The sequence below is a fragment of the Cibotium barometz genome, chromosome 34 (assembly GCF_041138505.1).
Source record: "Cibotium barometz isolate CiBa-2024 chromosome 34, ASM4113850v1, whole genome shotgun sequence".
Taxonomy (NCBI): Eukaryota; Viridiplantae; Streptophyta; class Polypodiopsida; order Cyatheales; family Cibotiaceae; genus Cibotium; species Cibotium barometz.
In genome coordinates, this window is record NC_141079.1 from 39,430,392 (window position 1) to 39,453,476 (window position 23,085).

The 23,085-nt window shown below is 44.3% G+C and overlaps 1 protein-coding gene across 2 annotated transcripts in view; it reads left to right on the plus strand.

Moving 5' to 3' along the window:
- Positions 1–1,049: 1,049 nt before the first annotated feature.
- PIP (proline iminopeptidase) overlaps positions 1,050–23,085 on the plus strand; it is a 53,358-nt gene continuing 31,322 nt past the window's right edge. The window contains exon 1 of one of the 2 annotated variants that reach the window (XM_086774227.1): positions 1,050–1,207. In XM_086774227.1, coding sequence (XP_086630353.1) covers positions 1,075–1,207 — 133 coding nt within the window. In that variant the 5' untranslated portion in view covers positions 1,050–1,074. The remainder of the gene's footprint in view (positions 1,208–23,085) is intronic. The other variant, XM_086774228.1, reaches the window with a different exon arrangement.

Below are 23,085 nucleotides of genomic sequence, written 5' to 3' on the forward strand. Positions count from 1 at the left end.
TAAAGGTTCCTCTTAGAGTTATGAAAGGACAAATGACCCTTGGAGATGTGGAAAGGTAAAAATGTATGTGGTCACATTGGTTGCAGGCTATTTAAGAGCCAAGAACCTAATCGAATGGTAGAGCTATTTGCAATAAAGTTTGTGCCTCACAGTCTTGCTTATCTCTGAATCTAAGTGTTAATTTCTCATTAGTCTTCATCATGATTTACATCACTTGCTATGAGCCGTCCTAGCCATGCTATTCTTTCTCTCATGGGTGAATTATACCTCTCATTTACTTTCTTATCTTTCTTATTTATTTTCTTTCAGGCATATGTTTCACTTTCATTCTCACATGTGTCTCTTTCATTCTTTTCTTTATCTCCTTTAATATCACATATATTATGATCTCTATCTCTCTTATTCTCACCTACATACTAACCTTTATCTCTCTTATTCTCACCTAGATACTAACCTCTATCTTCTTTATTCTCAATTCCATTCTCACTCAAGTGACACACTATGATTAGGAGTGACTTGGAATTACTTTGTGTGATTTAAAGTGCACCCATTGATTTAAAAATAGCCAAAAAGATTCACAAAAATTTCACACAGACTTTTCAATCTTGAGGAGTGGGGGAAGGATGTTTCATCCTTACTAGAAGTATCGGGGAATTGGCAATCAACCACATATGAGAGTGACCATACGTGGCATTAGTAAAGGCCACTACCGTATATAAATGTGATGACCTACAAAACCATGATGATTGTTGATTTATGTGTCTCGATTTCTCCAACGTGCTTTTGGGTGTTGTTTAGGGCTTCTTTTGCAGGCTGCCCACTGATGAATTGTTGTATACTACTCTATGAGATGTACACAATCTTGGCAAAAAAATTGGAACTCTCATTATTGTCAAAGTTAAAACTCTAGAAGTATCAAATTTATTAAAAATCTTTGCTTAACTACTTCAAATAGTGACAAGCATATGGGGAATATTTCTTATCAAAATTACTATTGCCATGTATTTTAGACGCTTTTAAAATATTGCCATGTATTTTAGACGCTTTTAAAATATTCTAATGGGGGACTAGGCAATGGCTTTTCGTCTACACGGGGACATTAACGTCTCGTCTGCTGCTCTCCCTTCGCCAATTGTGCTGCTGCGCACAGAACTTCGGGCGGTTCTCCATCAGAGGACACAGAAGCTGTGCTTCCCCTTTGGCTCTGGTAATCATCAACACCCTCAGAGAAATGTTTTGAATAATCCGGAGCTTCGTCTTGGTAGCAGTAAAAGCCATATAGAAAGCTTCTTGAAATCATGATGGATGTCTCGGGTGGGGTGTTTACAAAGGCTTAGCATAAAGCGTGAGTATTAGAGTAGTGAGAGCATCGAAACCTCTCACACAAGAATACTTTTGGAGGTGCAACGCAAATCATCATCTTTTGCTTAATAAATCGAGCAAATTTGTTGATCCACAAAGTCCTCATCATCCATTATTGCTTTTGAGCTTTTTGCTAGAGTGTAATGAACATGTAAGTTTCGAGAAGGTCAGTTTTGCTGACGTGTCTCTTGTTCATTGCTCAAACTGAAAAAAAAGTAGCTACCTATGCCACGAGAGAGAGAGAGAGAGAGAGAGAGAGAGAGAGAGAGAAGAAGAAGAATTGTTTTTACTCGTAGAAAGGGGGTCCTTTTTTATCAAACTCCCACCCCCCCCCCCCCCCCCCCGGCGAGAAGAGAGAGAGAGAGAGAGAGAGAGAGAGAGAGAGAGAGTTATCCTATCGTCTTCAAAAGACCCAATGGGTCTATGAGACCAAAAATAGTACAAGGGTTGCGTGTTATACTTAGCTATGAAAAGACTAAAGGAAGCTAAAATAACTTATATGAAAGGATAGATTAGCTATATGTCTATCGTATCATCATCAACATCATCATAGTGAGGACGTGGATACATGTGCAAGTACATCTTCATATCAATACAAAAGGAGAACTCATGTGTGCATGTAGCCATCCTCTTCCATACAGAATATACAACAAAGGATAGATTAGTTGTATGTCTATCGTATCATCATCAACGCCATCATAGTGAGCATGTGGATACATGTGCAAATACATCTTCATATCAATACAAAAGGAGAACGTGTTGTCATCCTCTTCCATCTAGAATATACAACATAGACGAGTCTATAGATGTCAAGAGGCTTGCCATATCTTTCACGAATGGGGAGTGTCCCTGTGTTTCTAAAGAATCTTCTCGATCTGTAGCTATGTGTGGAAGGCTGAAACCGGCCTCTGGTAGAAACCAAAGTGCGGTGGACTAGCAGTCACCCGTCCACTTGTAGTCTAGATATGAAAGTAAAATAGATTGGAGCTAGAGTGCCCAAATCTGAAAACAAATCGACACCTGTTGGCCCCAAAGCTTGGCGCCCCTTGTGGTATTTCTTTATTCAATTTCAAAAGTATGAAAGGCTGAGTACAACAAAATCAGCCAAGAGATTACACCTGTATGTCCAATCTGACAGCCCACAATACCTCACACACACAGATCTGTGTCTCAAAGTAACACTCTGTGTCTCCCTCTGATCAGCCAAGACCCTTAAGCAGGGCAGCCATGAGCATACATCTGGCATATCTCAAGCACATGATTCAACATCTCAGCTCATACATACATTCACTGTTCAACCTCCCTTTTCAATCTGCCATACCCCTCCTCTCACAAGACAGACATAAGGCAATAGAAAGAGAGATAGATGAACAGATACCAAAATCAACTGGTGGATATGCACCGGAGGAAGTAACGGTACCAAACTGTACTTGCAGGCACTTGTTTCTACAACCCTGCTTCACACGTGTGAGTGTACTTGTGTGTACCTTCCTCTCTGCATCCACTTCAATGTTGTAACCGACTGTTCAGACCATAGAAGCTGCACAGAATCAGTCCGTACTGCCCCCTACACACGTGTCAGAATCTGTCCGTACAGAACTGTACGGCCAGTTCTGCTGTCGCCTGAGGATTCTGGTGCGCCTGCTCCCAGCTGTACCCGACTGAACCTGCACAGTCCAGCGCCGCCTGCTCCAGACCTGTCCGTACACTGTACTGCAGCCGTACAGTACTGTACGGCCTGTACCAAGAACAACAGCCACCTGCAAAAGCCAGTCCCTGTACCAGCAGATGTACTCGCAGCAACACCTGTGTGCAGCCTGTACCAGAAGTGTACTTGCAGCAACCTGTCCGTACAGAGCTGTACGGCTGGTTTGCACAGAAAATCAGCAGCCCAAAAATCTGCAGCAGCCGACTTGCTCTCTTCTTGCTTTTCCACGCTTCCCAACAGCATGTATGCTCCACGCCTTTTTTCCCAAAAAGAAGAGAGAGAGAGTAGAGAAAGAGGCATGCACTCCAAAAGTGGAGTTGCCCCCTCCCCATAATAATCCTAGGGCCCCAACTTTAATAAATATTAAAGTTCCCTAGGGGCCACTAAGGCCTAGGGGCAACCTTCAATAAAACATTAAAATTTTAATGTTCTAGTGCCCCCCTTCACACTTAGGGATGTCCACACATCATTGACTCTGTCCGGGCACCCCCCATGTGAATCATTCAATATTTTGACTCAGCAACCACCATGGCCACACTTGTGCTGTTCCATTTTCATAGGGCCATGACAAAGGCTATCGGGCCCGTGGAAGTCAAGTGTGCTCTAGCTAGCGAATGCAATCGAAGGTGACTCTAGGAGGTGGGTGCCATAGGGTGACTAGTCCTCGTGGGTGGATTTGTGGGCTTAGGTACATCTTTAGTCGGGCCACCATCCCGTACCTGTACCTGGAGGAAGCTAGTAATAGTCAATTCTGAGGTGTCCTGAGGGCTAGGCTCTACTATCTCTAAGAAGTGAGCGTGTGTGCATGTGAGGTGAAGTCCCAAGCATCACTGGCTTAGGAAATCAATGGTGCTGTTCAATGGACCAAATCCTTCTTGGAAGATGTGGTGGAATCTCCCCAGGATCTCATAGTGGGCATATGCAAATGTAGTGCTCCTTTGTCTCAACTCCATAGAGCAGAGTCTACAAGTTTTGTCCTCTCTGGCAATGCCCTCTTCTCTCTGTGTCTCCACTGTGAGGAGGTGAGATGAGACTTGGATTTGCCCCATCACGATCCGCATGGCACGTGACATATGTCTATCCATGTATCCAAAATCTCTATGCATCCAAGTGTTGTGTGTCACAAACCCCTAATTTCTTGGATCATGTGGGACATGATTATCCCGATAGGTGGGACCCATGGGACTTGAACACTCCAGCCATGTACACACGGTGTACTCTATGGTAGAGGGAGATAAATAATACAAGAGATCAAATGGGTGACTATCCAAGTTTACATGTGCATATGCATCATTGATGCTTTCTTGGACTTTATTTTTATTTCTATGACTTTGTTTTGTTGCCTAGACAATGAATGGTATTTTTGTATGTGTATGTCTAGGGGACCGGGGACACACCTCGGCACCATGTGGACGTGCATGTGTATACTTGTTTGGGCCTAAAGAGTTGGCCATATGGGTTTTGCAAGTGGTAAGTACACACTAAACATAATTTATAGCATTATGATTTATGTACACTAACATTTATATGTGAAAGTTTACATTATATTAAAAACAAGGCCGGACAACTAATAAAGGGTGTGAGGGCAAAAGGACGAAAGGACCGGATGCACGAGAGATCAGAGCGAAAACAACACAGCATGAAAGGGGTGAGTAAGTGTATATATCATGGTGAGTGAAAATATGTACAAGAGGCCCTCTGATGTGAGGTGACTCTGAGTAGAAGACTGGTGTAGAAGGGTTAGTTAAAGTGAAGTCATGGCTCAAAATCTTCCAAAGTTTTATGGCCTCCCACAAGAGGATGCTAATGTTTTTGTAGAGCAATTAGAGGTGGAGTGTTTGATCCATGGTATACAGGATACTGGTATTTTGCCACGCTTGTTCTGTTATAGCCTACAAGATGAAGCTAGGAAGTGGTTGCAAGCATATGAAGCCGAGGCTCAAGGTCAAAATCCATCAATCCAAATTGATTTATAATAGGGTGAAGCGTGCCTTTTTGAATGAATATAGGAAGGTGGAGGAGGCGGATGGAGCACACAATCACAAAGAGTACTTGCCTGATCCTCAGTGGGGGCACCAAAAACTGACAAGGGAAGGAGCTGAAGTGTGGTCGATGACAAAGGCTCGCGTCGATGTGAAGCAAAGGCACTCCGTGAGGTGGTCGGTGTCGAAGGCTTGCGTCGGTGGATGCAAAGGCACTCCGAGGTGGTAGTGGGCAGTGGAAGCTGAAGTGATGATTATGTCGATGATGATGTAGACTCTGGTGACAAGGGTGCTGCGGTACCTGAATGGTGATGAAGAGCAGAGAGGGCTGCTGTCCCGAGTGGTGCAAGCTCTGGTGACTAGGGTGCTGCAATACCTAAGGGGTGGTGAGGAGCAGAGAGGGCTGCCGTCCCGAGTGGTGGAAGTGGTGCAAGCTCTGGTGACAAGGGTGCTGCAATACCTGAGGGATGGAGAGGAGTAGAGAGGGCTGATGTCCCGAGTGGTGTGAGATGGTGAGCAAAGGGTGGGCTGCTGTCCCAAGGTAAACTGTAGAAGAAAAACAATGAAGAACTATAGCAGAGAGTGGGCTGCTATCCCAAGATATGTACTGATGATAAAAATGCTGAGGTGTTGTACTGTTTAGCAGAGAGGGCTGCTGTCCCATGAGCTGAGATATAATGCTGGTGTGCTGTGTGTAGCAGAGAGGGCTACTGTCCCATGAACTGAAATGAAACGCTGATGTGCTGGACTGACAGGCGAGGATGATTAAGCAGATGCAGTGCAGGCGCCGGCAGCAGCAGCAGTAGCAGATCAAGTGGTACCTGATGTGATCAATGAAGTGGTACAAACTGCAGAATGATGAGGCTCTCCTATATATAGTGTGTGGGCTGCTGGTCGGTTTGGTGAAAGGACAGTCGGCCAGCAGCAAGACACAAAAAACATGAAAAAATCCAGAATAATCCAGATAAATTCCCTTTTTAGGATTGGATAAAATGCCATTTTCACACAGGCTCGTGTTGGAAATTGGGGGCCACTTCTCGGGAGGTCACCCATCCCAGTAGTGTTTATGCCACTGCACGCTTAACCTCCACCATTCTATTCCCTTCCAAACCACGAAAATTGGTGGAGGGATGATAATGACCCTAGTCTTCTATTATTTATGTATGATCTCATTACCCCTGGTACTATGCATGTGGTATCTAGACGGCCAAGCCATGACCTTCCAATACCCTCCATCGATGGCCAGGATGTAGGGTACCCAGAGGCTCTAACGACATTTGCCTTAGAGGTTTGCTTGCTCTCACAAAATGTCACCTGGCTATTCCATCATGTGCATGGCTGCTAGCGATTACTCCAGGCATACTAGCATGACACAGCCTTCTTAGTCGTACATGCATTCGGCCTTTGTTCAGCTCCACCGAGAGGAATCGGCAAGTCGACAAGCTCCGCTAACAACATCCCAACATGCCGTCCTTAGCTTTGATACCATGTTGGAAATTGGGGACCACTTCCCAGGAGGTCACCCATTGCAGTAGTGTTCACGCCATTGCGCACTTAACCTCCACCACTCTATTTCCTTCCAAGCCACGAAAATTGGTGAAAGAGGGATGATAATGGTCCTAGTCTTCTATTATTTATGTATGATCTCATTATCCCTGGCTGGTATGTAGACGGCCAGGACATGACCTTCCAATAGCTCGTCAATAACATGTCACATGCACCCATGCACTGAGGTTCAGGGTGACCATAGTTGTCATGGTACGAAAATATGATGCCATACGGTACGATACCGTACGGGAGTTTTTGGTACGATATGAAATTTTGGGATAATGTACGATAAAATATGGTTTTTTTATTATTAAAGAACACTTACAAACATAGACATTTTCAATTTGGAAGAGTAGACCTTAGAGAAGTTTTTCCAAACCAAAATTTCATTAAAAACAAGTTTGAAGTGACAAACAAAAGTACATAAGCATGGAGGTGCGATGTGCGCTAGGCCGAGTACAAAATGTGAGTACAAAAAGAGGGCCAAGCAAGGAGAGACTAGACAAAGGCATCACCATCAGAGCTCTCACAGAAATCATCCTCATGAGAAGAGGACACATTGGTGGCGTTGTCGAAGTCGCCATCACTAAGGAGGTTGCCCTCATCATCGAACTCTGGCTCTCTAAGTTCATGTGAGAAGCCAAAGGGAGCATCCTCATTTGCAAGAGCGAGTGTGGAGCGTACCCGAACCACACCGCACATACATATGCATCATGTCCTTGGAAGCGCGACGAATCATGCATCCACAGCTTCCTACTTGTACTCCTCTGCCACTACCTCCACGCCCATGAGCAGTGCGAGTGGGTCATTGATTAAACGACTCGAGCTCTCGATAGATCTTTGCATAGATCCTCTCCTCCTCCTCATCTTGCTCTTTGTTAACACTCTCAAGAGTGCCCCCTGTGAGCTTGAATGCATCCACATTCACCTACAATGTACAATGATCAAGTGACAAGCAATGTATTAGAATTTAGTTTCAATAAACATGGAAGTTTGAATGCTCATAACTTATAAGTTATACCTGTCTTGCCGATTCCATCTTTTGCATTGTGCGCACCATGTGCAAGTTAGCGCGGCAATACACTAGCTCCTCTAAATGTTGCGTGCTCAAGCGATTACGTAACTTCATGTGTACAAGTGAGTAGGAACTCCAGTTCCTCTGACATGCATCTAAAGAGCAATCCTAAGCTAGGATTCTCAAAGCCACCTTTTGGAGGCTTGAGAGCGCATACCCAAATGTCTCCCACCAGAAGAGGGGCTTCACAAGGGATTCCCTCTTCCAGCAGCTAGTAGATGCTAATGCGGCTCTCCCCCTTTGGTCGTCGTAGCTAATGAGCTCCTCAAGAAACTTCCCATGGCGATCCTTTGGCAATGCTTTGGGCAAGAAAGCAACTCGGTCTTCAAGTAACTCCATGTCGGTGAAGAGGGTGGGTGATTTGTAAGCCGGATGCGATAATGTGGCACCATTGATAGGTCTTTGCATCCACTTTCATCTCTTCTCCACAATGGCCAACATACCATTGCACTTCTCCTCGTTGATGGAAGGAGAAGTGCGCAACTCCGCTATGGCCTTTCTCATGAAGTGAAGGAGAAGGCCCATAGTGGCCCCCTTCATGTTGGTCATTTGCAATACCCTATAGAAGGGCGTGATTGCAATGACAATAGTGCGGACTAACTGCCAAAACTCCTCCTTTAGGCAAAGCCGTTGCATGGCTTTGGCTTTCACTGATTCTCGCTCATCCCACTCATTCCACATTGTGGAGACCACTGTTTGGCGAAGGGGGATTTCACATCGTAGAGGTGCTCCAAGAGGAGCCACATGTAGGCGAAGTGTGTGGATGAAGGCTTCACCTTCACCTTTGTGGTGAAGAAGGTGACAATTGAGGTAGCTTCGGCCATTACTTTCTTCATCCACACTAACTTGCCCATATCCTCCATGAGCAAGTCAATGCAATGGGAGGCACAAGGCGTCCACACTATGGAGGGATAGTTCTCGAGCAATTTCCCCATCCGATGGCAATTTGAAGCGTTGTTGGTGATGACTTGCACCACGTTCTCCGGCCCGACCTACATGTCACTATGCACATGAATGGATGCAATGAGCGTATGAGACTTAAGTCGTGACATAGCCACATATGACATATGCTAAACTTTAAACTTTAAAGACTTGAGCGCAATTTGAAACTTACCTCCATGATGGCTTGCTTAATATGGCGATATATGAATGCGCTTGATGTTTTTCTCCCCGCCTTTCGGAAATCCACGCCCGGCACAAAGTATGTGCCAAGAGGGCAAGAGACGAGTATGTTGATGATGCCTCTCTTCTTCCGGTCACTCCATCCATTGGAGAGGATGCTACACCCATACTTGGACCATGCCACCCGCACCCGATTGAGAGATCTATTGATTCTCTCCTTCTCATCCACAAGCCTCTTTGTGCGCATGTCATGATAGGAGATGCCGGTCCATCCTTGGACTTTCCATCGGCTTTCTCTACATGGATAGCATGCACATTGAAGGCTTCATTCTTCTCCCTCGTCATTGTAATATAGAGACAAGGATAACTTAGAGAGAGAGAGAGAGAGAGAGAGAGAGAGAGAGAGAGAGGCTTGAGAAAATGAGAGAGTGAGAGAGGCTTGAGAAAAGAAAAGAAAGATATATTAAGTATCTACTAAAGCCCAATGGGCCTATGAGACCAAAGCGATACAAAAATGTCCATGGCATATCTCATCATGGAATGGAAAATAAAGCAGAAAGAAAACATAAACATAGCTATCTCACTTGGGTGATACAAAACTGTCCATGGAGGGGGAGAGGGGGGAGAGAGTGGCTTGAGAGTTGAGAGAGAGAGAGAGAGGCTTGAGAAAATGAGGGAGTGAGAGGCTTGAGAGAGGGGGGAGAGAGTGGCTTGAGAGTTTAGAGAGGGAGAAATGAAATGATATATTAACGTCTTCAAAAGGCCAAAATGACCTATGAAATTAAAAAGGTTACAACAATTGGTGGATCTGATACAATGTCTGTGTAAGAAAAGCTAAAACAACTAAACAACTAACTGAAACTGAAACAACAATTATGAGGAAAAGTAAGGTACTAGGAGCTCCTAATGGATAACATCTTGAGGTACTAGGAGCTCCTAATGGATAACATCTTGGAAGGAAAGTATCATATACATCACTATCCAAAGATGTCTCTCATCGGTCGATGGATATCCTCAATGTCCTCCATGGTGAGTACTCTGACTGGACGTCTCCCATGCCGTGCTAGTATGGTCCTGATCCTGTGTTGTAGTCTCCGCCGGTGTCGAGATGGGCCTCTCATCTTGGGGCGCATGGACCGCCCCAGCTCTATAGCGAGAGAGGCTTGATAGTTGAGACTTGAGAGAGAGAAAAAACGAACGAAAGATTTTATTAACGCCTTCTAAGGCCAAAAAAACAGCCTATGAGACAAAACCTGTGTACATCATCATCATGTCTCAATGGACGTCAAATGGATACATAAGAAAAAAAAAGTACAAAGTACTCTATAATGTGGAGATAAATCACATACAAGGCTCTGGTTAACTACTGTGGGGTGGGTGGGTGGGAGGGAGGGGGGGTAAATACATCCAATAAAGGCTCAAGCTATGTAGTATGGAGATTGGAGCTTTAAGGCTCAACGTTGAATGTGAGGGACGCTTGGGGGTGAGAGCATTTTATAGAAGGTGCTTAAGAGAGGCCATAGCAAAGACTTGACCCAAGACAAGGCAAAGAAAATGGTCACAAAACGGGTAACAAAACGGTCAAAAAATGGCGGAAAAAACGGGCAGAAAACGGCAAAAAACAGGCAGAAAATTGTGAAAAAATGGATACTAGGCCGGTGCCAACGGTATTATCGTACCGTACCATACCGTACGAACCAGTTCGTACCAGTACGAGAAACAACTATGAGTGACACACCGGCTCATCAACAGTGCTATACTTGTACAGAAGTAGTGCCCTTTTAAGAACATTTGTCGTACACTCTAACCCTATTGTGAGCCCTAGTCCACGGACATGTCAAGCACGAGCTACGTAGGTCCTTCCAAGCCTTAGGTGTCAGAGTCTATCACGAATAAAGATAAAAGTGGATTAGCTTCATGCTCACTACCATAAAGGTATAAAGAAGGTTTTGCTTTGTGTTACCTGATCAAACCAGTTGCATGTTACATTGGTATTAGAGCTTCGGGTTGTGACCCAGCTTGACTACCTAAAGTGAGAGCAAGTCCATGAATGGTGAAACTAAGGTCGGGAAAAACCACCCAGCCATTCACCATGTCAGGAGAAAAGAAAGAAGCTTCAAAGAAGGCATCACTATCCACGAAGACACCACTGCAAAAGAAAGTGTCTATGAAGACACAAGAAAAGAAAAACGCTTCAGTAAAGTGGAAATATTTTCCTTCAAGAGCCAACGGAGCAAAACATGTAACTCAGGCTACAATTACAACAGGCAAAAGAAGAAGAAGAAAAGAAAGTCTTAAGAGCAACTTATGGAGCAGGGTCCCAAAAATTTTCAACACATGCTTCTTCTCATGGAGCAACAAAGAAGACCAAAACTTTCTAAGGAACGATAGATAGAGGAGGCCAAACTCAGGGAGGCTGAAGATCGTCGCCTGACAGAACATGTAGCGTTGGAGTATCAACATAAGCTCAATTGGGAAGCCATGCAACTCTAGCATCAGCAGTTGCTAGCAACCCTACAAGCCAGTCTTATGGCAACCCTTCCCAAGCTAGCACCTAGTCCTAGTTTCTCAACCACTCCATCAACCACTGTCATACACCTCAATTGCTCAAAGCTCTTAGAGGCCAATCCATCTCCTATGCCGAGGGCTAATGTCTTGGGCGTGTCTATTGAGGAGATAGCTTTGGAAGGCGTCAATCAAGTTGAGGTGGAGGTTTTTGTGGGTAAAACAGCTCGTGCTCGAGTGGAGGCGAATACGGAAGAGGTTGAGACTTCTCATGCACCACGGAAACGTAAGAAGAAGAGCTCGAGGAGGAAGATCGGATTGGGTGATTTTGAGCTTGGCCGTGGTATCAGGGCCTATGACTCGATGGAGGATTTAGGAACACTTAAGGTGGACATGACTCTTCTGTAGCTTTTGGCTATTAGTTTGTTACATACGCGGAAGCCTAACTGTACCGATCCATAGCCCTAAGCCTGATTAAGAACAAGATGATGATTTAACATGATTAAGACAGAGGAGAGAAAAGAAGAGAGATAGTTGTTGTTAGGTTTTCTTGGATTATATGGTGCAAAAAGGTGACTGAATGATTGTACCCCAAAGGGTAATCTCTGGCCTTCTACATGCTATTACTGACTTCTAGACTTCTTCAAATGATGAATCTAGACTTCTTCAAATGATGAATGATGATTGAATGAAGGCAAATGCTAGCTTCTACTCATATATGCTAGAGGATGTTGGTGGTCGGTCCATGGCAGTTGCTGTCAGTTTGTTCTGGACAAAATATATTCATAAAATATTATATGAAATTCTACTTTGACTTCCTTGCTTATCCCATATGCTGGCCTACTCACTGATGCTTGGCTGACTGGCTGCTAGGGTGCTCTGCTGGCTATCGACTGCTATTTGAGAGCCTATATGGCTGTCAACTAGATACCCAGGCCCTCCATGATGTTGATGCTGATTAATGCTAAGCCTTAACTGCTGTCCTAATCAGGGATTATGTTGTTCATGTTGAGGCTTATGCCATGGCACGAGTGTGCACGTGACATAGTCCAAGCGGAAACAGTGGTCATGAGCTATTAATACCAGGTCATCCAAGCGACGCTCCAAGGGAGTGTTAGAATTTTGTGCATCTCTGTGTGCGATTTGGCCTTTTATTGGCGCACATGCATTTTTGCATTTTATTGTAGTTGTGGGCTGATTTAAGTCAGTCAGCCAGCTTCATGATAGCAGTCGGCCAGCTTCACGGCCTACTTTATAAAGGCCTCCTCTCATCACTTGTTATTCATATCCTCAAGCACACATTGTAACACCCATTTGCTGGCTATTACCATTGTAAGCCTCTTGCTAATCAATCAAGGTGATCTTGTCTGCAATTGTTCTCTCGCCTTGTGTGTGTGTGTGTGTCTCTCTCTCCTTGTCCGGACGGAGTTTGCTGCACCTCCTATGCTAGTAGAGGCTCTCTTCCAGACGATCTGCTTACAGAGGATCAGAGATATGCCATCAGATCGACCCTCACATAGAGCTTTTGAGGCGTCTAGGCAGCTCGCAGAGAGTGGAGATAGGAGATCATGGTATTCACAGATGATACAGTGGCTCACTCAGCATGGTCTTGACATAGATCACTTGCCACCTTTCTAGTATGATATATGTGACAGGTGGTAAGTATTGGTCATAAACCTAGCCTTAGGAGTTAGCACTAATTTATAAGTGACTGTGTACACACTTCATTAAGTTTTGGGTGACCAAAACTCACTTATAAATTATGACCAGCCTGGTGTTCACACACACTGATGTCCCGAGGTGGACATAACCCAATGTCCACCACCCAGACCTTATCCCCTTTGTACAAAGGGAGTAACCAGCCATGTGTCCACTCTAGCTTGCTCTACAAAGCACCTACCTGCCACCTACACTGGACAACTCACCACCTCACCACTCCTCCTCTCTCTAGAGATTGGCACCTCCTTCATGAGGGCTGTTGGGCTGCATTTTCTGCACTTTTTTCTTCCCAATGCCATTTCCAAGCTTGCTAAGGTGTTTCTCAAGCTTCCAAGAGTGTTTCCGGATGCTAATCACTCTCCTACACACTCCCAATGACTGAAATTCAGCAAAACAGCTCTCTTTATTGCTGTAATTTCTGGTCTTTTTGCTGAAAATCCTGATTTCAGCCGTCCTTTCTCAAGTTGAACCATAGGGAAAGCTTTCCCAAGGTTCCCTTCATCCTCTTGAGGACTTTTGTCGCAAAGAAATGCGACAAATTGAAGATCTCATCACTCCAAGGACTTCCATCGTTAACACTTCCGCTGTCATTGACTCTACTTGCAATTGGTAAGCTTTTATGCTTAAATATGGAAGCAAGTAGCAGGAGGGAGGAACCGGATTACAAGATCACATACCTTGTGTAGTGTTCTCTTGTCCTACGTGCTCTCTTGCAGATTGTTGCTACTATGTGTTGGTGGAACAATAGAGAGCAGATGGTAGGGAACATGGGCACTTGAGAGGGTAGTGTGGATTGCAAATCTACATCGACAACCACTTGTTTGCAATACTGTATTCATATGCATTGGTATGGAAATCTTCATAAGCATTGGTATGGAAATCTGGTTAGAAATGCCCATGACACTATGTACTTGATTCTCCCAAGATCAATATACTTTATTTGAGGGAGGGATCGGCCGTTCCGGCTCATTGTGTGTCTCTTGTCAATTCAGCAAATTACTTCTTGTATTTCAGCAAATGTCCATCAAATCTTAGTGTATTTAAGTGTATTGATTAGCATTGTGTTTAACCAAGTTAGGTAACAGGGGGAGCCATATCCACAGCAACAACGAACTCTGCAAAAAACGCAAATCTCAGCACTCCAAGCCTTCTCTCAAGCACTTTCCAGTGGAGCAAGGCACGAGGCCTGTCACCAATCTGGACATTTTCCAGTATAAAAGGGGTCTGGTGGACTCTAGGATGTCTAAATATTTGGAAAGTACAAGCTTTGGGAATTGGGGATTATCCTAGAATACAAAGGACCACACTCCTAAAATTTAGGAGAGTTGCTATTTTTGGCCTGACTCCGATGGAAATTCTGTTCGCGTCATTGCATCTGGAATTGAGCAGATATCAAGAGTTGGCAGAGTGCTTATGACAGAATGTCTACCAGTTGGGATATTTTTAGAGAGAGTTTATGGAAGGACCCATCTCTTAGATTGGGACATGTGGGAGACAAGTGGCCTCACACTTGTCACTTCAACTATTGTGTGGCTCTCCACTTGTCATTGTAGCCTTCTCTTGCCATTTTAGCTCATGGGGGGCCCAAATCTATTAATTGGAGCCCTCTCTCTTCATTAATAGAGGCTCTCTTGCTGCACACTAGCCTCTACCACCGTTATAGGCTGCCCTAATGATGGCTACTCTCTTGAAGGCTGCCCATGAAGAATACCGGCTGTTGGGGACTGTTTTGGAGGCTTCCATCGCGAAGAAATACTGAAGGCAAGGGTATTTAATCATTTATTATGATTTCTAGCCATTGTACTTGTTGTACCAACATTTGTACTTGCTGTACTTGTTGCACCAACCACCATATCGACTGTACCAGCCATTGTACCAACCATTGTACTAGCCGTACCAACCCTTGTACTTGCTGTACCTGCTGTACCAGCCACTGTACCAGTTATACCAGCCATTGTACCTGCTGTACCAGCCACTGTTTTGGCTGTACCAGCCCTTGTACCTATCGGCTATACCAGCCATTGTACCTACTGTACCAGCCACTGTATCTATTGTATCGGCTGAATGGAGAGCTGAACCTGTTGTACCAGCTCTATTGCATGAAGACCGGTGGTTTTTGGGGAAGAATCAGTACCCACACGGAGGTATATGGATTATATTGTTGGTTGGGCATTTCTACAGCCTGTGTTCCGGCTTGGTAGTCTCGTGTTGGGCTGTGTTATTTCATTTGTATATGGATAATCCGGCATCTCCCGTGGGGAGAGTAAGGCCCTCAAAGCTTGTACATGAAATTATTCTCCTTGGGTAATAAAATACACCAAGGGGGGGTCGGCCCATTGCGGCCTCTATGTGGTGTCACATGTGCAAGATCCATTTTCAGTATTTATGGATGTTTTGTCCAGCTTTTATGTTTTATGCACAGTGATGATGGATGTGTTAAGGCTATGGCCATGTTTAAGTGTTTTAATATGCATTGATGGTATCAACAAGTGTGTCAAAGGCCCTAGTCCCCTGGGCACCCGCCGCGAGTTACATTGGTATCAGAGCATAGGCTTTCTTGGAAGCGGAGGCTTCCTTCTATCAATAAGGAAGAGAAAAGATCTCAAGTGGGGACTACACTTACCATCATTGCTGTTAAGCATGGCCAGCCGCTTCATAGCTTATGAAGCAAGAGCATGAGCAGTAGACAGCTTGTTGATCTAAGGATTTATGAATTCACAAAATTTTATCTTGGAAGTGTGAAGTTGGCTTTATGTGCACACGTTTAGCACTCTTTCCATATGGATATTGTGGATTATATTATCAAGCTTACAGGCAAGCTATATGGAGATATATCTCAAGATATCTTAAGGATATGGTGACGAGATATTTCTTTTGGCTTCATGACCAACTTGGCAAAGAAAAGCTAATTATACTTTGAGTTTGCAAAGTTAGTGCTTTTGCTATTAAGTGTTTTTTATGTTCACTAACCCTTGTATAGCTATGTAAGGAGAAAGGTGTTGTTGTTTGCCTTGAGATGGTTTCAGGCTCCCTTTATTGGGATGAATTCTTTTCATGGCTCCCTTTATTGGGATGGATTATATCTATGGAGATTTCTTTCTTGGACGAGATTTATATAGATATTGCGCTTCACAAGCAATTTCTATGGACGAATCTGTCCGAATTTATAGAGAAGAAATCTTTGGATATCTCATGTATATGATGCTTTTATGGATAAAGTCCACCTCTACTCCAAGGTGTGTGGTTAGCACGGAGTATGTGGTAAGAGTTATGGTATATAGGTCTATGGATTCCTGGACTTCTTTTCTAGGGATTTGGATCCATCCTCAGGTTTATGGATTATGTTTATGACTCCCTTTTACTAGGATGGATTATTCTTTATAGCTCCCTTTATTTGGGATGCATTGGACTTCTGAAACTCATGGTTCACATATCCTGTGTAGTGTTCTCTTGTCCTATGTGCTCTCTTGAAGATTGTTTCTACCATGTGTGGGTGAAACAATAGACCCCTTACAAACAAGAAGGACAAGTTGGATGGAATCAACTATGCTCATTGGAACGTGAATCTATAGGTGTGGTTCATTCATAAGGGTTTGTGGAATATTGTTCAGGGCAATGAGAAGAAGCCCGAGTATCCTCAAAACTCGAGGCATTAGACCTAGGTTCAAGAGAACAACTTACGTGCGCAATTACAAGACTCGGAGGATCGTGATTCAAAGGCGCACTCAGTGCTTGTGCGGACCACTACGAAGGAGGTCTCACCACCTGTGCAAACTCTTGCCAGTGCACATCAAGTTTGGTCCAAGTTGGAGGATCTCTATGCTCGAGATTCCTCGATGAGGGCAATTACTCTACAAGGGCAACTTAACAATCTGGTATTTTTTGCTGGTAGTTCGATGCAGTCATTTTTAATGAAGGCCAAGATTATTCATGACTAGTTATACTGGTAGTGGGTGTTGCCTTGTCCTCTGCTCAGTTGGCTGCACTTATTCTCACAAAGCTTCCTCCGAAATACGATGTGGTTTCTCGGGCTTTGTGGTACCAAGTCACAGAAAGCAAGTTGGATTTTGATGACCTCAGCTTCCTTCTCTTGGAAGAAGAGTCCATCCTTGTTTCACAGGGAAAGGTCAAGATGTCTCTTAATGGTCAGGATCAGGCACTTTCTACAGTATAGAAGAAAGGTTGGAGTCGTTGCTACTCAATGTGGGAAGAAAGGACATTTGTCTAAGGATTTCTTGTCCAAGAAGGACAAGGCAAGGGCAAGTCTTCATCCTAGAAGGAGGACAAAGACCAGATATCGTTTGATCCCTTATATGCCACCTTTTATTCAACATATTTATCTGGTATTTTTGGGTATCTTTTCCACCTTTTATTAGGTGTTTTTTCCTAGTCGTGGACTTTGTCCTCAGTCGTGGGTTTTTATGTTGGCCGACCAACTCCTTCATGATATATATAAGAACAGGCTTTTTGCCTTATAATTCATTCATCATTTTTGCTCAAGTCTCTCCTTTGGATCATTGCTGGCTACTCCAAGTCTCTCCTTTGGATCATTGCTGGCTGCTCCAAGTCTCACCTCTGCTTCCGCTTGTTGCCTATTCTCTCATGGTATCAGAGCATTGAGGTTCTCAGGCTTTTGCCTATTCTCTCATGGTATCAGAGCATTGAGGGTCTCAGGCTTTTGCTTCTACACTCTACAGGAAGACATCAGCTAGTGATTTTTTTTCCACCTTGCAGCTTAACACAAATCACTTTTTTTTTTTTTGGCGTTTTGTATTTTGTCTTGCATTTTCTATTTTGTCCCTACCTCGTACTAGTGGTAGGTCAACTTTATAATATCATAATACAAATAAAGTGGATGGCACTACTTACATCATAGATGCCAATAAGTCTCCCCTTGTAGTGGTAATGTATACCTGTACAAGGTTGGTAGCAGATCACTCTCTGTAGGCTGAATATCTGGGCGTGTGTTGCATAGGTATATGAGGCAACCCACTGCTTGGCTGGTAACACTTGTATCAAAAGGTTCTCCAACATCATACATGCTCAATTTGAGCCCTGGTTCCATCGGAGTAGAGATGGGCTTACAATCTTGAAACCCAAACTTGTGCAACAGCTTTTGAATGTACTTTCAGTGCTGTATATAAATCCAAACATCTGTCTGCACAACTTGTATACCCAAATAATAATGCAGCAATCCCAAATCTGTCATCTCAAATGAGGTTTGCAATTTAGCTTTGCTCTTTCACATAGAGGGTGCTCTCTGTTGGACTTTTGTGAAAGCCCGTTATGGTTTTCAATGCTTTGGTAGGGCATCTATTCAAAACATGTGTAGCACACATGATTGCCTCCATCGAGAATTTGTGAGGCAAGCCTCTTTGCCTTTGACCATGCATCTAGCCATTTCCATCAATGACATGTTCTTTCTCTCAGCAACACCATTTTGTTTAGGAGAGTATGGCATCGTGCATTGATGCTTTATATGTCATCCACATATAGAATGAGCATAATCAAAGTGCCATGATCCTCTTTCACATAGAGGGTGCTCTCTGTTGGACTATTGTGAAAGCCCACCTGAGATGGCGTTATGGTTTTCAATGCTTTGGTAGGGCATCTATTCAAAACATGTGTAGCACACATGATTGCCTCCATCCAGAATTTGTGGGGCAAGCCTTTGCCTTTGACCATGCATCTAGCCATTTCCATCAATGACATGTTCTTTCTCTCAGTAACACCATTTTGCTGAGGAGAGTATGGCATCATGCATTGATGCTTTATGCCCTTGTGCCATAAAAGCTTTGAAAGCAATGGACATGTATTTTATCTGCTGTCTTTCTGTACGAAGGGTGTACACTTTGCAACCTGTTTGATTGTTAGCGTATGATACATAATGCTGAAAACATGCAAATACATCAGATTTTACCTTGAGGGGATACACCCAAGCAAATCTGGAGTAGTCATCGATAAAGGTTACAAAGTAACCATGCTTTCCAAGAGATAGTGTCCGCATAGGACCACACATCATTGTGCACAAGCTGTAATTTCCGGACAGCCCTTGTTGATCCATCTTTTGGGAATGCATTTCTGTGCATCTTACCCAATATGCACCCTTCACATACATGTTTTGGTGGCAGTTCTACATGAGGCATATCTTGCAATATTTGATGCTTTTGCAATAGCATTAGACTACCATAATTCACATGCCCAAACCTGGCATGCCACAATTCCGCCTCTTACATGGCAGGTGTAAGAATGGTAACCACATGAGCATCATGCTCTCCTATCAAACTTGTCAAGCTGATATAACCCATGGTACAGTGTGCCGGATGTGACTAATGCATAGCCACTTTCATGGTCCTTGACTGTGCACATGTCGTCTTCAAAGTTCAATGCATATCCTCTTTTAGCAAAAGAGGAGACTGACGTTAAATTCTTCTTAATCCCAGGCACATATAATACATCTGGAAGACATAAGTCTATGCCATTTGCTGTGGTGAGGATCACCACTCCAATTCCCTTGACGGGATAAGAAGAATTGTTTGCACATGTTACTGTTTTTCCCTTAGGGGCAGCCATAAGCTTCTTAAACAAATTCCTATGAGAGGTTGTGTTTAGAAGCTTCAAAGTACCATGTGTCAAGTCTTTCATTGGCGCTGAGAGACATATGCTCTAATGATGCATCATAATTGCAAGTAAGAAAAGTTCACTCATCCTGCACACAAGATTTATTAATGCATCATCTTTCACTGCAGGTGATGAAGAAGAATCTACAGCCATGCCGATTTCCTTTTTCTTCTCCTTTGCAAGCTGCTTTTTGCACTCATTTACATAGTGACCCGGCTTTTTGCAGTAGTGACACTTGTCCTTTTTCTTGGGCTTGCTTTTGCATCATTCTTAGCCTTTTGTGAAGGCTGTCTCTGTCATGACCCTGTGAAAGTGGAACAGCACAAGTGTGGGCAGAGCATGGTGGTTGGTGAGCAAGATAAAAATTTAATGATTCATATTTGGGTGCCCGGACAAATGGATATGTGTGGACATCCTCAAGTGTGAAGGGGGACCAAGGACATTAATATTTTTAATGTTTTAACCTTGGGTGGCCCCTAGGCATAAGTGACCCTTAGAAAGTTTGATAAACTTGAGAAAGGGGCCACTAGGATATTTTTGGGAAAAAGAGGCAACTCCACTTTGGGAGGTACACGCCTCTCTCTCTCTCTCTCTCTCTCTCTCTCTCTCTCTCTCTCTCTCTCTCTCTCTCTCTCTCTCTCTCTCTCTCTCTCTCTCTCTCGCTTTTGGAGGAGTCGTGCAAGTTACCTGCGTGGAGGAGAAGGGGAACCACAGCTCCGTGGAGAGTAGCCGTACAGAATTCAGGTCGTATAGAACAGGTGGCTGTAGTTCCGTACAGCTGGTACAGGTGGCGACTGTTGTACGACAGCAGGTACAGTGGTACGGGTGCTGCAGGGTCAGGCGAATACTGTGCAGGTTGGCTGCAGGCCGTATAGAGCAGGTGGTTGCAGGCCGTACAGAGCAGGCGGCTGCAGGCCTATTGGCGGCTGGTTCAGGCGGTGCTGGCAGGGTACGGACAGCAGGTACAGTTTCATACTGTTGGTACAGGCGGCGGCTGCTGTACGACAGCTGACACAGGCGGCAGCTGCAGGCGCAGGAGTGTACGAACTGGTACAGTCGGGTACTGTAGACCTGTACGGACAGGTACAAGCGGGTACTGTAGACCTGTACGGACAGGTATAGGCGGGTACAGTCCTGTTCAGTCCTGAACAGTTAGGCGGCACATCATCAGAGTACAGTCGGTGCATCAGTCAGGCAGCTGCAGGGAGAAAAGTACAGACAGGCTGTTGCAAGTATAGACTGGTACGGTCAGTCCCTCTGGTGCAGAACAATGCATTAAAATTGGTAAGCTCTGAACATATCAATCTTTCTTTCTTTCCACTGGCTTATGTCTGCAGAGTTGTATCATCTGGCCCCTTGTGAGAGGAGGGGTATGGTAGTTTGAAGGGTGGAAATAGCGATTGGAGAGTGGATGTGTATTTGAACTGAGTTTGAAAACATGTTCATGGAACAGCCAGATGTGTGCTCAAGGCTGCCCTGTTGAATTGTCTTGGTTGATCAGAGGGAAGCACAGTGTGTTGCTTTTGTGGGACACAGATCTGTGTGTGAATCCTCTGTGCTAAGAGGTCTTGAGGGCTGCCAGATTGGACATGTAGGTTTACTCTCTTGGACTGGCTTTGTTGTACTCAGTTATACATTTCATTGAATTTAAATAAAGAAATACCAAAAGGGGCGCCAAGCTTTGGGGCCAACAGGTGTCGATTTCCTTTCAGTTCTGGGGCATTCTAGCTCCTGTTAATTTGTTATGTATTTGGACTACAATTGGAAGGGTGTTTGCTAGTCTACCGCACTTTGGTTTCTACCAGAGGCCGGTTTCAAGGTTCCGTTGCCGGGACCATCATCCACTTTCTTAAGGGGGTGAGCTTGTGGTTGACTCGAGGAAAGTCATTGCTGAAAAATTCAGCAACATGTCAGACACAGAAGATGAATATTTTTATGATGAAGAGGAAGAGCAAGAGACCTCTCTTGAGAGAAATGAATCTGAGGATATTCTTGCAAGAGAACAGGCTGCAGATGATGCACAATATGAGGATTTAACACAGCCAGAAGATATGCCTAGTAAAGAGGAAGATGATGCTCAGTTTAAAAATCGTTTGGCAGGTGTAATGGAGCTCACTCAAAGTGAGAAGTTTGCTGAATTTATGAGATCCCGTTCTGAGCCTGAAAAGAAGAAGAAAGTGTGTTCTAAGAACCCACCTTAGGGAAATAGTGGTGCCTTCCCACAGGATCCATCTTTTGGACAGTTTCCGAACATGCAACATGCTTTTGGTGCCAACTCATAGAGTTCCTTTTTCGGGCTTATCCTCAGGGAGGCATGGGTATTCCAGGGAATTTTGGAGCTAGTTTTCAGCCTGGTATGCAAGGGAATATGTATGGTGGTATGCAGTCCGGAATGCAAGGAAACATGTTTGGGGGCATGCAGCCCGGAATGCAAGGAAACATGTATGGGGGCATGCAGCCTGGTATGCATAATGGTATGTTTGGAAACATGGCTGGAATGTGTGGAATGCCAGGTGTGGGAATTGGTAATGTTGACCCTATGATGGGCATGAATGCCGGGGGTAGCAATTTTGACACATTCAGTGGGGCCAAAGATAAGCTAAAGGCACTTACCTTCCTACAGCAGTTTGATGCTGCCTTTTCTGGTGGTAATTACACGGAATCCTCTAAGGTGAGAAAAGCTGCGACTTTTCTCAAGGGCAATGCATTGCAGTGGTGGTCCACTCTTCTTTTACAGGGCATAGCACCTGGGTACAGTTTAAGCAGGTGTTCTCTTCCGTATGGCTCACATCTACTTTTGAGGTGGATGTAATGACAGCATGGCACAAGTTGGATGCATCAAAGTGTGAAAATCTTGAGGATTATAATAAGAAGTTTTGGGAAGCTTTACTCCCAGTTACTTCTTATCGTGCAGTGCCTTTGTTTGAGCAGGTGGAGAAGTATTGTTGTGGGCTGCCCAAGGAAGTGCGTGACTATTGCATAAAGACTCGAGTAACAAATATGTCACAGATGATAGAGAATGCTATGATAGCAAATGCGCTACTCACTGGGGTCTCATCTGGATTCAAAGGAAGTAAAAGCTCAAGCAAGAAATCGGAAAAGTCAAGGCATGCTTCGCGTGATGCAAAAGGGTCTATAGAGAAGCGGTATAAGAAGTTACCAATGCCCAAGAGAACTCCTGAGGAGAGACAGGCTTTGATGGATGCTCGGAAATGTTTTTACTGTACAGAGGAGGGACATATGTCTTTTAATTGTCCCAAGCGAAAGTCCAAAAAGGACTCTGACACTAAAGGGGAGCCCAAGTCTAAGAAACCAAAACCTTCTGCAGGGTTAGTTCCCGATCTTGTTGGGGAACAGCCAGGTGGTGAAGAGACTGAGTTGTGCAGGGCATGGGGCAAAGTGAGATCAAAATGCCTTGATTTTCTTTGACACAGGTGCTAGAG